Source organism: Bidens hawaiensis, unplaced genomic scaffold, assembly GCF_021521415.1.
Source record: "Bidens hawaiensis isolate Kalapana, Puna unplaced genomic scaffold, B.hawaiensis_p1.1 tig00005142_1, whole genome shotgun sequence".
Classification (NCBI taxonomy): domain Eukaryota; kingdom Viridiplantae; phylum Streptophyta; class Magnoliopsida; order Asterales; family Asteraceae; genus Bidens; species Bidens hawaiensis.
The window spans coordinates 51533-65608 of record NW_027491327.1 but is presented as its reverse complement, the minus strand read 5'-3'; the positions used below and the strand labels follow the sequence as shown (position 1 = coordinate 65608).

At 35.1% G+C, this 14076-nt stretch overlaps 2 protein-coding genes and 1 pseudogene across 2 annotated transcripts; all 3 read left to right on the top strand.

Moving 5' to 3' along the window:
- LOC143628996 (F-box protein At5g07610-like) overlaps window positions 1–1985 on the top strand; it is an 82197-nt pseudogene extending 80212 nt beyond the window's left edge.
- A 3825-nt stretch (window positions 1986–5810) lies between these two features.
- On the top strand, window positions 5811–6515 carry LOC143628995 (F-box protein At5g07610-like). The gene has a single exon (XM_077098405.1). The coding sequence runs from the start codon at window positions 5811–5813 to the stop codon at window positions 6513–6515; it is 705 nt and encodes a 234-aa protein (XP_076954520.1).
- Window positions 6516–11591: 5076 nt separating this feature from the next.
- Window positions 11592–12797, top strand: LOC143628994 (F-box protein At5g07610-like). The gene has a single exon (XM_077098404.1). It carries the CDS (start codon window positions 11592–11594, stop codon window positions 12795–12797), a length of 1206 nt encoding a protein of 401 aa, XP_076954519.1.
- The last annotated feature ends 1279 nt before the right edge of the window (window positions 12798–14076 follow it).

The following is a 14076-nucleotide window of genomic DNA, read 5'->3' as shown; positions in this document are numbered from 1 at the left end:
TTAAACGGGCCAGAATTTCAGCTAAAAAGGAGGTTCCCGTAAACTTTCTTACGGACCCTCTTGAAGGAAGATCTACGTTACGACCGGCCGATATTCTTGTTTTTGGGTGGGTAGGGGGGAAACACGCTTGTGTGGACCTCACAGGAGTCTCCCCTCTTGTTGGGCTAAGGGACAATGGGTTTGTTGCCTGTCAGGCAGCATTGAAGGCGGCCTCGGGTAAGGTTGTTAAACACAAGAAAGCTTGTTTGGAGAATCAACACGTGTTTATCCCCTTTGCCTTTGACACTTTTGGTTACTTAGCTCCAGATGCCGTGGACCTTCTAAACAGAGTTCAAAAAGTCATGCATAGCAATTTATCGGCTCATAAGAATCAAAACTTTGTTTTTAGTAGGATTGTGTTTGCTATCCAAAAGGGGGTTGCGGCGCAGCTTGTTGCCCGCTTACCTATCACTTCATTGTAAATCGTTTGGTTGGTTTTATCAAAAAAAAAGTTCTACTTCGTATGAATTCTGATGATGTAAGCATATATGATTGTTTTAGGATGCATTTGTGTGTTCCTGTAATCGAATTATTCCCCATTTTAGTACACAAAAAAGCCCTTTCAACGCCTTAGACTTTTAAACCACATGAACCTCCCAGCCCGAAAGGAATCCAACCCATTATTGAGAATACGATCTCTCTATCAAGAAAAAAAATAATAAAAAAGTAAAAAGATAGAGAGCAAAGCACAAATAGGAAAACGTCAAAAACCTAAGCATCCTAGAAAACCCAAATCCCAGGCTTCCAATGGAGGAGGATTCCGATCATCAATCAGGAGCACTAATTATCGGTTCCAACGATGACCTTTTAACCGAAATCCTTATCCGCCTACCCGCCACCTCCATCCTTCGTTTCAAATCCGTGTCTAAACACTGGCGATCGCTTTTGAGTCACAAATATTTCACCCACCGCTGTGATAATAATAATAATAACTTTTCTAAATCTCTTGGTACTTTTGCTCGCGATACATATCTCCCGTTTGATGTTGAAACCCGAAGCCCTCCTCCTTTCCGCAATCTTTATTTCTACTTTAATCGTTGCCATGTCAGAATCGTGCAATCTTGTAACGGTTTAGTCCTTATTTACGCCGTTCACAATGGTACTCTTGAATGTTATGTTTTCAATCCCACCACCAAGCAACACGCATTCATCCTACCCGTCCCGGGAGGCAATCTCCGTTTTTGCGCTTTGGCGTTTCATCAAAAAGATTGTGTGCGCTACAAGGTTGTTTGTATTCGTGAGGTAGAGACCGATGGAGACGTGTTTCAGATTCTAGTCTACTTGTCTGATACCCGGAAATGGAAGATATGTGTCGAATCTTTCTCTACACAGAACCCAACCTTCCGCCAACCAGTTTACTGGAACGGAGCTGTTTATTAGGCTCCTGATTTTAAAAGTGGCGATAATTTCTTGTACTTCAAACTAGACGTTGAACGGTTGCAAACGTTGCCCGTGCCAGAGGGTTGGTGTTTTATCAAATATCGACAATGTATTTTGGGGAATCTGGAGGTCATCTACATTTAGTATTACACAAGGATCATGAAAATAATTTTATGCGCATGAATGTGTATGAGATGTTGAGTGATCATTCGGGGTGGTTTGTCAAGTATCATGTACAGCTTGATGGACTTCCCAGTGGACCAAGTGCTTTTCTGGATATGGTCGGCTGTCAATACGATTATGAGCTTGCGGGTTTAAATGTTATTGATGTGGTTAGAGGTAAAGAACACGAAGAAGAAGGAACATTCTTGGTGCTGGTAACTAACGGGAAGTTGATAAGGTACAATGTTAACGACAAGAGTTTTAATCTGATTTATAATCACACCGAAGGCTACTTTTATGAAGAGTCCTCAAGTTTTCATCGTTACATTGAAACCTTGTCTTCTTTCTAAAAGACAATTGCGCTCGTTTAATTTTCCGGTATGAATATGTGTTTTAATATATGTTGCATCTGACATGCATGTCATTTCATCGGAATAAAGTTTTGTGTTTGTTGATAACTTTGTTTATCAATATGTGTTTTAATATATTTTGCATAAGGCATGTGAAATCATCTGGATAAAGTTATGTTTTTTTGATAATTTTGTGTATTGACAAAATAGAATTTCATGTAGTTGCAATTTGCAAATACATATTTGGGCTTAATTGGATCGTGTATGGCTTGTGTTTCTGTTCTTGATGTAGAAGTCGTATTGGGATTGGTCGTTAAACCCTGCTATCTAATGACTGATTTTTATGCAACAATATGCACTTTTTATATCCAAATTGTCTGTTTTTATGTTCATATGATGAGCAAGAAGCTGAAAAGCGTCATGGTTCTGTTAGATGTTTGACTCTTGAAAATCAAAAGTCAAACAACGGATCCTTTGTATTTTAAACCAATCCAAACAAAATATTTGTTGTTTACCTCCATCTAATGTTGGGCTTGCCTAAGTTGTGTCATAATCAAAACCATAGCAATCTTTCAAGCATATCGTGTTCTTCACGGGAGTAATGGGATTATTGGTAAAAACAGGGAACATACTTTTTTCAAGCATATCATGAACTTGCTGAAAAGATTCGTAAAAAATTCTTGTGAAAGAGAAGAATCATCCACTGGTTTTAAACATTTAGTATCATAGTTCTTTAAGGAGTTGGACCGGTTAAAAGAGCTGCATAAAGAGGTAGTAACTATAGATGGGATATTGGAAAAGTTAAGGTATTAAGTTATGCAGATACAGTGTGTTTCAGTTGTGTAAGTTTGCTAAGAAGAGTGGAACCATTGATGTTGATGCTAGGGAATCGGGTGAAATACGGGCTTGATCAAGTGTTTAATGAGGTCCTTTATTTGTTAATACTATTGTGCTTCTCACCGCTTCTAGTAACTTAATAGTTAACACTACTTTTTTAGTACTTTCTGTTTTGTTACAGCTTTATTTCCCATCCCCCCTCTACAAATCCTAACTATAACCTGTTATGATGAGATTTTTAGAGTTTTTTGTTTGTTTGTTAATAATTTTTAAGTAAAATGAAAAAAAAAATCATGAATCTTGAATTGTTAATATCTTCTTTCGATACATTCTTTCTCAACAATCAAAATGAAGTGAATGGATAATTTCACAACAAATCAAACCATTCATCTATATATTGTATTGATTGAGAAATTGATTACAAGAAGGAAATACAATTAAGAAGGAGATGAGAAATTACAGAGGTTATAGAGTAGGGGATGGGAGAAGAAGACCACGTACTAACATCATATTCGTCATCCTCTATTCCCTTCACTCTCCGGCTTATATCTAGGTTACGTCTACTTGTTGGGCCATTTAAACGGGCTACTTGATTGGGTAAGTTGGGCTTATCTTGGATCACAACACAAAATCACTCCAAACAACAGTGAACATGATACGACCCACCTACCTTGACCCGACCCATAAAGACGCGTAGAAGTTGCAAGTCACATTTCCATATCCTAAGCTTTAATTCTGCATTTTATCCCACGATCACTGTGAAGAATTTTGTAAAACCATCGGTTTTATCTCCGACAAAAACAGATTGTGTGCACTACAAAGTTGTTCGTATTCGTGCTTTAGAGCCGGGCGGAGACTTGTTTTTGAGATTCAAATCTAGTCAAGTCTTTTCTTGCGCAGAAACCCGTTTTACGCGACCGGATTTGAAGTTATAGTCATTTCACCAAAGGAGGATTTATGAACAATCTGTAGCATTCATTGGTTCAATCTTGTAACGGTTTATTACTTTGTTATACCGTTCGCCATCGTGCCTCTTGAATATTATGCATTCAATCCAACCAGGCCACCACCAAGCAACTGACAGTCATCCCACCTGTCCTTGGAGGCCATACCCGTTTTATGGCTCTGGCATTCATCAAACACATTGTGTGCATTACAGAGTTGTTTGTATTTGTGCTTTAGAGCCTGATGATGGCATATTTCAGATTCAAGTCTACTCGTCTGATACCAGGGAATAGAAGATTTGTATTGAATCTTTCTCTGTGCAGGATCCCATTCTTAGGGACCCGGTTTAAAGTGAGAGGAGGGGGGGGGGGGGTTGCTATTTGTTAAGCTTTTGACAACAAGGATGCCTTGTATGATGCCGCATAAGCACGCTCATGCATACCACCTCAACATTAGACTAACGGACTTAATCATCTGTTATTTGTAGACCGTTAGCAAATAATAGGCCTTTACTTGGGAGCGTCACCAGCCAAGTCTTAAATTATGACCGTTATTTATCAATGGGGCATAACTGGGATTATTTAAAACCAATTTACCTTTTAAGAAACCTTAATTACGACATATTAGCTGATATATAAAAGATAGTAATTGAAGGCCGCTTATTCATATTTATAATTTTATATACAATAATGTTCTTGAAGTCCGCTAGGTTAGTTCACTGATAAGCTCAAGTAAAATAAGCTCACCAACATTAGAATAACTCATCAACACGTTAAACAACATATAATTGAATTTTAACAATCTCAATCAACACTTTGCACGTTGATTTTGTAGTTATTTGTGCTCTATATTTATAAAGGTTTTGAAAAACAGTGATTTGGTTTTTTTTTTTTTTTGACGTAACTGTTTTCTTTATAATTCCCATTATAAGATTAAAATGTTTAGATTACATCGAAAAGGCAAGCGGGCAACAAGCTGCGCCGCTACTCTTTTTGAATTTCAAAACCCAATCTTTTAAAAACTACATTAGCTGATCTTGGGGTCATAACATTACTATGCATGACCCGCTGAACACGGGTAAGTAACTCCACAGCTTCAGGCGCGCTGGTTCTTTCTTCTTTTTTTTATTTCACCTTTTACTTTTCCTTTATTCGAATACACTCGAATTCAAATAAATTATTCGAATCGATTAATATAAATTCACCTACAACTTTCATACCTTCAAATTCAAATAACCCGAGTAACCGAGTTGAATAAACTAGAACTTGGCTTATTCGACTCCATAAACACTCTAAGTTACTAGTTGTCATATGTTATCTCCCTTTATTTTGAACCCGTCTTTTTTAGTGTGTGTTGTGTTGTATTTTCGAATGAACCCTCTTATTATTTTTTTTTTACGGTTGAAACATTTTTTTTTAAATTCAATTAACAGTACTCTAATATCATGTTGTTTTATTTTGCTTTCGTTCAAGGGTTACTGTGCTAATCTTTAATAAGTTGGAGGTCTCATGCGTACGTCTTATAATTGGCTCTCTATTTAAGTATTATTAATCTCTATTTAGGTTTAGGGAGCACGCTCAATCAAAATCCTAATCTACTATTGATCGTCTTCTTCCGTATGGAGGATTCAGATCATCAATGGAGGCAATCTGGAGCGCTAATTATCGGTTCCAACGATGACCTTTTAACCGAAATCCTTATCCGGCTCTCTGCCACCTCCATCCTTCGTTTCAAATCCGTATGTAACACTGGCGATTGCTTTTGACTCACAAATACTTCACCCTCCGGTATGATAATAATAACCTTTCTAAATCTTTTCCTGGTCTTTTTGGTCACAATAATTTAATTTTAAGGTACCCGTACGAATCCCTTGCAAAATCCTTATATGTCCCGTTTGTTGTTGAAAACCCAAGCGCTCCTCTTTACGGTAGTCGTCTTGATGACTACTTTAATCGTTCCAATGTCCTAATCATGCAATCTTGTAACGGTTTATTATTTTGTTATGCCCCTCACAATGGTGCTCGTGAATATTATGTTTTCAATCCCACCACCAGGCAGTTGGCAATCATCCCATCGCCCCAGGAAAACATCTGGTCTATGGCACTGGCATTTCATCACACACATTTTGTGCACTACAAAGTTGTTTGTATCTGTTCCTTGGAGCCTTACGGAGACTTGTTTCAGATTCAAGTCTACTCGTCGGATACAAAGAAATGGAAGATTTTTATCAAATCTTTCTCTGTACAGGCACCCGCCTTCCGCTCCTTGGTTTACTGGAATGGAGCCGTTTATTGGACTCCTGGTTCTCAAAATAATTTATTCTACTTCAAATTAGATGCCGAAGAGCTGCAAATGCTGCCCTTACCAGTGGAGATGATGACTAATAAATCACGTATAATGTATTTTGGGGAATCCAAGGGTCATCTACATTTAATATTTCACACGGAGGGCGAAGAATACCTTTTGCATGCGTACAAGATGTTGACGGATCATTCGGGGTGGTTTGTCAAGTATCGACTACAATTTGATATGCTTCTGCGTGGCTGCCCATGCTTGTTCTTTCATTATGAGCATGTGGGTGTTTTCGGGACAGTGGAACATCGATACAGTAGTTCTTTTCAAGTTGTTGATGTGGTTAGAGGTAAAGAAGAAGAAGATTCATTCTTGGTGCTATTGACTCGCGAGAAGATGATAAGGTACAATGTTCACGACAAGAGTTTTAAGGAGTTTTATAGTTGCAACAACGGCAGCTTGCATCCCTCAAGGTGTCATCAGTACATCGAAACATTATCTGCTTTCTAGAAGACAATATATTAGGTTTATTTATGTTTTTCTATTAAGATGTTTTAATGTGTTTTAAAATGTTCAGCAAAGTTTTGGTTTATCAAGGCGGTGCCTGCTAGTTTGTGTTCTTGCACCTCTGTTCTGGGTGTAGGAAGTCATATTGGGCTTGGTTATTAGAACATGCTATCTAATATTATTGATTTTTATGCAATAATATGCACTTTTTAGTAACCAAATTGTGTGGGGGTTTTTTTGTCCAGAGTTCATAGATCATTAAGAATGCTTGTATGACGAGCAAGAAAGATCCTGTGTATATAAACAACTGCCTGCAGCCTCAGTTCATTGCCTATGTTAGTTAACAAACCTAATAGGTATCCGGGGGAAAGTTAACGTACAAATGAAATTAACTTGCTAATTGTGAGAATCAAGTAGAGTAATTACATATACTCTATGATGTAATTACATAACTACTCTGCTTGTATAGATAATTATTCTACTTGATTCTCACAATTAGCACGTTAATTTCATTTGTATTTGATCCAAAATGTGAACTTACTACCTTGGTTGTGATGACCATTGGTGCAGTAACTGCACTTAATTCAGTTATTCAGATATCACGGGATTGTTAAGTTTAGTTATAAAATAGTTAATCAGAAACCATAGAAATCATTCAAGCATATCAAGTTCTTGACGGTCTGACAAAGCAGGCAGGCTGGGTTGGGTACCAGGTTAATTAAAATGGGTTCATGCCATATACTTGGTTCGTGCCAAAATGGGTTGCGTTTTAAATTATCATTATTCAGCCTCATTCTCTCTGCGTCAGAACAATATGTGCCTTCAAATTCTATAAATAAAAGTAAGCTCTAAAAACAATTGTCTGCATCAGACTATTCTATTTATCCCAAGAAAAAACATAGCCATCCAAGCCACTTCAACAAACGGATCCAATCCATTAAAATGTAATTCGGTTAGATCACTTTTACAGTTGTGATTGATCCAGCATGCTACGTCAAATGAAAAATTTGTATATAAGCTAGTGATTTCACTTTTGCTCAATATGTGTAGATGCTCAATGGACACACCTTAGACTTTAAATATTTCTAGAGCAAATACCAACTTTTATACATGGAACTGATGGAGACGTATAAGTATGTGAGTATGGACCGACCGTGCATATAACATTAGACTTATACCCCCTAATTTACAATGAAAAAGAAGAAAACAGTTTGTTCACTGTAAAACAAATGATTTCACTTACAAATAGATATGTTGGTAAACAAAGGCAGATCTAGCATAGGTTGAGGGGTAGCTCCCTCTCAACTTTCTTGACGAAGTACATTTTTAGTGCAATTTTTTTTCCTTCTTTGTTTTATGTATTGGCTACCTTGAACAATTTTTTTTAGCCTGGGCTACCTCTCTACTTTTCTATATAGGTCCCCCGCTGTCAGTGAAGGTGGATACTAACTGTCGTCCATCATCCGTACTTGTCAAAAACCAAGTCATGGGTAACGCGATTTCCAGCTGATATTACTGAGAAATCACCCACGAGTTATTCAAAGGCGAGTTACCAATAACTTTTCCAACAAATTATTGAATACCAAAAGCCTTTTTATCAAGGTTACTTTGAAAATGCGTGTATCAACTATTGTTGCTGTGGTTTGGTTTATGCTATACAAAAGGAGTTCTTGCCTATACGGTTTAAAAAGGATATCAATATATGGTGTTTTAAAACTTTAGCATGATGTTATATGTTGACAATATGAAAAGATAATGAAATTTGACACGTACCCAAACATAAATTCTAACCTTGTGTCAGGGTACGGGTCAAGAGAAAGTCTTGATAGATAGTTTAAATATACTATGCTCAAGAATTAATTAAGCTTTTAAGGTTAATTAAATTAGTTTTTTTAATATTTATTTTTTAGATTTTAATTTTTTTATTGTAAGAAAATTATTAATATACTTAGGGTTTGATGATTAGGGTTGAGTTATTCTACAAAGGCCAACAAAAATGAGAAGTATGAGAAGTCTTAGTTGATTGGCATGTGTCAAGTGGGGACCAAAGTTAAAAGGGTATAAAAGTAATTGTATATATTTTCTCTCTCCACATGTAAGTCATATGTTAATTTCCCCATCATTTTAAAATGTCCATAATTTTTTCATGCAACATTACTTTTTAAAAAAAATTCACCATAATAACAAGCGTATTTTATCTTTAATATGAGTATCACTTTGTTATATAAAAATTAAAAAAAATACGTCATTGTGTCATTGCGTCTTTTCGTCATTGTGTCTTTTCGTCGTTGTGTCTTTCTGTTTGTTATTGTGTTTTTTTCGTCATTGTGTCTTTCAAATCATCATTGTGTTTTTTTTAAATGCTAATAATATGGTTGTGTAATAATAATACGTAAATACAATGATAAAATAACAACAAATTATCTAAATACATAAAACACAATGATGAATACATATTACACAATTACATGAAATGTAACACAATGACCAGAAACGTAAAACACAACGGTGAATACATATAACACAATGACCTGAAACGTTAAACACAATGGAAACTACATATTACATAATGACATGAATGTGATGCACAATGACTAAAAGACAATAATAAATAGTAAGACAAATGATGAGCACAAAGACACAATGACGTTATCTTTGTTTTAATTGCTATCTTTAATATGAGTATTAATTGATAACACAATGACCAAAATCTATTACACAATGTATAGAAAAACCCAATTAAAAATCATAATGAACAATCAATAACATAATATAAAAAACCAACTATTTTTTTTATTTTTATATAACAATATGGTACTTATATTAAAGATAAAAAACGTTTGTTATTATGGTGAAAAATTTTTTAAAAAATAATGTTGCATGAAAAATTTATGGACGTTTTAAAATGGTGGGGGGATTGACATATGCCTTGCATGTGGAAAGAGAAAGCCAACAAAAGTGGGTTATTACCTTCATGTCATTTTCATCAATTTATTTTCTTAAATTAGTTTCTACCATTCAAATCTAAAATCAATGGATTAGATTCCTTCTCACCCTTCTCATTTTTGTTGTCCTTTGTATTTTAATTTTACCCTAATGATTAAATGGCTTAACAAATAAATGATATGTTATAACCCGTTTAAAAGCTATATGGATTTGGTGGCTCATGGCCCGCTTATTTTCTTTTACTATAAAATTGTTTCTTAATTAAAACAAATATTTTTTTAAAAAAATCGTATATTAATTTTTAGTATATCGCTATTTTATATGATTTTCATATAAAATATTTGTTATGATTAGTTTTTAATTTAATTTATCCCCCGTATTACGGGGGTTGTTTTACATTATTCGTTTATAATATTTATATATTTATTTGAATTCTAATTTTATTTATTGTAAGGAAGTTAATAATATATTTAGGGTTTGATAATAAAAGAGTTTCACGAATAAATGAGATGTTATAACCCGGTTTAAAAGTTATCTGGGTTTGGTGAGACCCGAGACCTGCTTATATTTTAGTATAAAATTGTTCTTAATTATAAATAATATCTTTTTTTAATCATATATTAATTTTTAGTATATCCCTATTTATAAGCTTTTCACATCAAATATTTAGTGAGATTAATTTTTAATTTAATGAGATGCAATAACCCGTTTAAGAGCTATCTGGGTTTGGTGAGACCCATACCCATAAATTCGGGTCAATGCATGAGAAACTTTTATTTACAAATAAAGCAATCTGGTGGTTTGAGAGAATTTAGGAAGCAACCAGAGAGCTTTTAAAGGTTTCATTTATATAGATTTTAGATATAGATAGATAGATAGATAGATATTATATGTAATGCGCATCATAAAAAAAAAATTAAAGATTCATGAATTATATCGTTATTATTATTCAACCTGTGTAATACATGTATTTCATTGGTTATTAAGATGTTTCTGGTTGTAGTTTATCAAGTTATCTGATGCCTTTCCATAGATTTAGTAACAGTTTGAAAAGTTAAGCTATTCATAATTTCATACCATAAGACAAAAGATTTTCTTTCTATAAAGATTAGATTCAGAACTATTATAAGTCTAAGGTTTAATAATAAAAAAAATAACGTAAGTCGATATGATTCAACCAGAGTAATGCGTATAATTTATGGACTCCCGCAACAAAGTTTTTAAAGATTAGGTGTCATGAGATAGGAAATGAAAACTATTAACATTACACGAAGTTTGTGAATAAGTGATTATCTGATAATGAGCAATGATTATTCATCTTTCTGCTAAATAAGATGAATTTGGCCTTTCAATATAATCAAATAGAAAGCTCCAAGGGCTTTTACGCATTACTCTGGTTGAATCCAATTCTAGGAGGCTCTTCAAGGCAAATACTTTTATGCATACCTTTTCAGTTTGTTTCACGTCATACTCTATTCTAGTAAGATGATACACACCAGCTGATAGTCCGCCCGGTGCTACATCATGGACGCATTAGGAGCAGATAATTGTTACCATATATATACATATAAAATGACATATTATAGATTATAAGTTCATAACCCATGCCTATTGTCATTTTCGGCTGAACATATCTGCTAATTCTTTGATTCCAACTAGTAAAAGGGATCTTGAACTAAGAAATAGACCTTGTAAACTAAAAAAAAAGGATATCATGGGGAATTGCAGTAATTGGATTCATTATAAATTGATAAGCTGGGGATTCCTGACCCACCAAGTAAAGCATGTGGTTTCTTTATCACGACCAGCTAAAGCTAAAGTTCCGTGTTTCCACAGGGTAAAACCTCCTCATGGAAAAGCTTTTATTGCGTCACTTAAGCTATATCGGAATTCCTTAGCCCAAAAGTTTTTATGAATTATAACGTTTTCATTTTTCAACAAGGTGTGCCACATTTGATGCTTTGACATATTACTTTATCTTAATAATTTACTGCCGTTGGGTCAACGTTGAAGGGCTACTCTGCTCATCTTTCATAAGTTTGAGGTCTCAAGTGTCTTCTTGGCTTTCTCTCTCTCGACGGCTTAGGGTTAATAACTTTAGTGTTTATTATAACATATAATATTCTATTGATCATGGAAATTTCCATGGAGGATTCCGCCATGGATCATCAATCTGGGAAACGAATCGGTTCCAACGAAGACCTTGTATCCGAAATCCTTATCCGGGTCCCCGTTACCTCCATCCTTCGTTTCAAATCTGCATGTAAACACTGGCGGTTGCTTTTGAGTCACAAACATTTCACCCACAGGTATGATAAAATCAACCCTCCAAGATCTCTTGGTTTTTTTGCAACCACTTATAAAATCATCTCTTCAACATCTCAATCTAGAATTGTTGGTGATATATATGCCCCGTTGGATGTTGAAAACAAAAGCACTAATCCTTTCGGTAGTCGTGCTCTTGGTTTCTACTTCAATCGTTCCACTGTCCGAATCGTGCATTCTTGTAATGGTTTATTACTTTGTTCTGCCGTTCACAATGGTGCTAGTGAATATTATGTTTTCCATCCCACCACCAAGCAACGGGCACTCATCCCATCAGTCCCCAAAAACATCCGTTATATGGCTCTAGCGTTTCATCAAACGGAATGTGTGTGCTACAAAGTTGTTTGTTTCCGTGCTTTAGAGCCTGACGGGGACTTGTTTGAGATTCAAGTCTACTCGTCTGATACAAGAACATGGAAGATTTGTGTCGAATCTTTCTCTAAGCAGATATCCAAGTTTGACTATCTGGTTTACTGTAATGGAGCCGTTTATTGGGCTCCCAAATATCATAGTGGCAGTAAGTTCGTATGCTTCAAATTAGATGATGAACAGTTGCAAATGCTGCCCTTACCGGTGGAGATGATGCCTTATGAAAGGAATATAATGTATTTTGGGGAATCGAGAGGTCATCTACATTTAATATTTCACACAGACGGTGAAGAACATATTTTGCATGTGAATGTGTATGAGATGCTGAAGGATCGTTCAGGGTGGCTTGTCAAGTATCGAGTACAACTCAATGGGCTTCTGCGTGATTTCCCGTGCCTGGTTTCTCAATATCAGACTCTGGGTGAATTCGGGGAAATGGAATATCCACACCAAAGTGATTTTGAAGTGGTTGATGTGGTAAGAGGTAAAGAAGAAGAAGATACATTCTTGGTGTTGTCATCTAACGGGAAGATGATAAGGTACAATGTTCACAAAAAGAGTTTTAAGGAGTTATATAGGTGCAACAACTACAACTTGCATCTCTCAAGTTATCATCGTTACATCAAAACCTTGTCTTCTGTCTAGAAGACAACCAGGTTTGTTTATGTTTTTTCTCTTAAGGTGTTTGAATGCGTTTTAAAGTATTAGTTTATATCTGGTACTAAGTTGATGATAAAACTGGAAGGTTTAGTAATTTGTGTTTGTTGAAAACTTTGTTTTTGGAGAAATGGAATTTATTTACTTGCAAGTTTATATTTTGGCATAATTGAATTTTTGTTCGTTTGTTTCTGCGCCTCGGTTATTAGAATCTGGTTTCTGTTTATTTGTTTGTGTAATTGCTGTGCAAAAGAAAAAGAAAAATCTAATTTTTGATATTCATACCACAATATGCCTTTTTTAGTAACCAAATTAGCTGGTCTTTTTATTGTAGAATTCATAGACCATTAAGGATGTAAATATGATGACTGATGAGCAAGAATCTGAAAGGCTTCGTGGTTCTCTTACATATTCAACTCTTGAAAGTCAAACAAATGTGTGTTCTGGCATTATTTTGTTTGATTTGACAAATGTGTTATAGAATAGGTTTTTAAAATCTTGATGATGGTGCCATAAGTAGCTTTTTTGGCTAGCTGATAATCATGTGTCAGACCACTACTATGAATGCAGCAGAGTGTGATTGGAATGACCAAGTCTTTACCAGAAAAACGACCCGCTCAAATAATAAAGAGCAAACTGAGACGAGGCAGCGATGTTAGACTGTTGGCAGATAACAAGTGTGATAGGTTTTTGATAAGCTCTCACTAAAATTAGAAATAAGTGGAGGCCACTATAGAGCTACTTGCCACAGAGTCTCCATGTGAAGTTGGAGACAAAGAAAATCAATCACCTTAGAATTGGTCAGGTCCAACAATTTGAATATTCAAAATCAATACAGCAACAATGATAATATGATGTCGTGAATTGAACTAATTAAAGCATAGTCTAATTTACTAAAAAACTCATTGGCAACAGAGCTGAACCGGGTGAGGCGCAGGCTCCTTATTAATACTGAAAGCACAAAAAACTCATTGGCGATGGAGCTGAATCAGGTCAAGCTCAGGCCCCATAAATTTTCATCCATCTCTAACTGGGGCGGAGCAACCCTATTGAGGTTGGGTTTTCCTTACGCTAATATATTTTGTGTTTTCTGTAGAGCGTATAGTACCAGCGAGCCCATTCGTTTTTGGATGATGAATCCATTGACATTTAAAAAATAAAAAACGAACCATGTATATAAAAATGTCAATATAGTAAAATTTTAGTAAGTGAAATTTTTATAAAATCTTTTAACTAATAATGTCTAAATAATTGTAAAAATAAAATA

Excerpts from the sequence above, each read along its gene's own strand:
- LOC143628995 (XM_077098405.1), top strand. The coding sequence starts at position 5,811 with ATGGCACTGGCATTTCATCACACACATTTTGTGCACTACAAAGTTGTT.
- LOC143628994 (XM_077098404.1), top strand. The coding sequence starts at position 11,592 with ATGGAAATTTCCATGGAGGATTCCGCCATGGATCATCAATCTGGGAAA.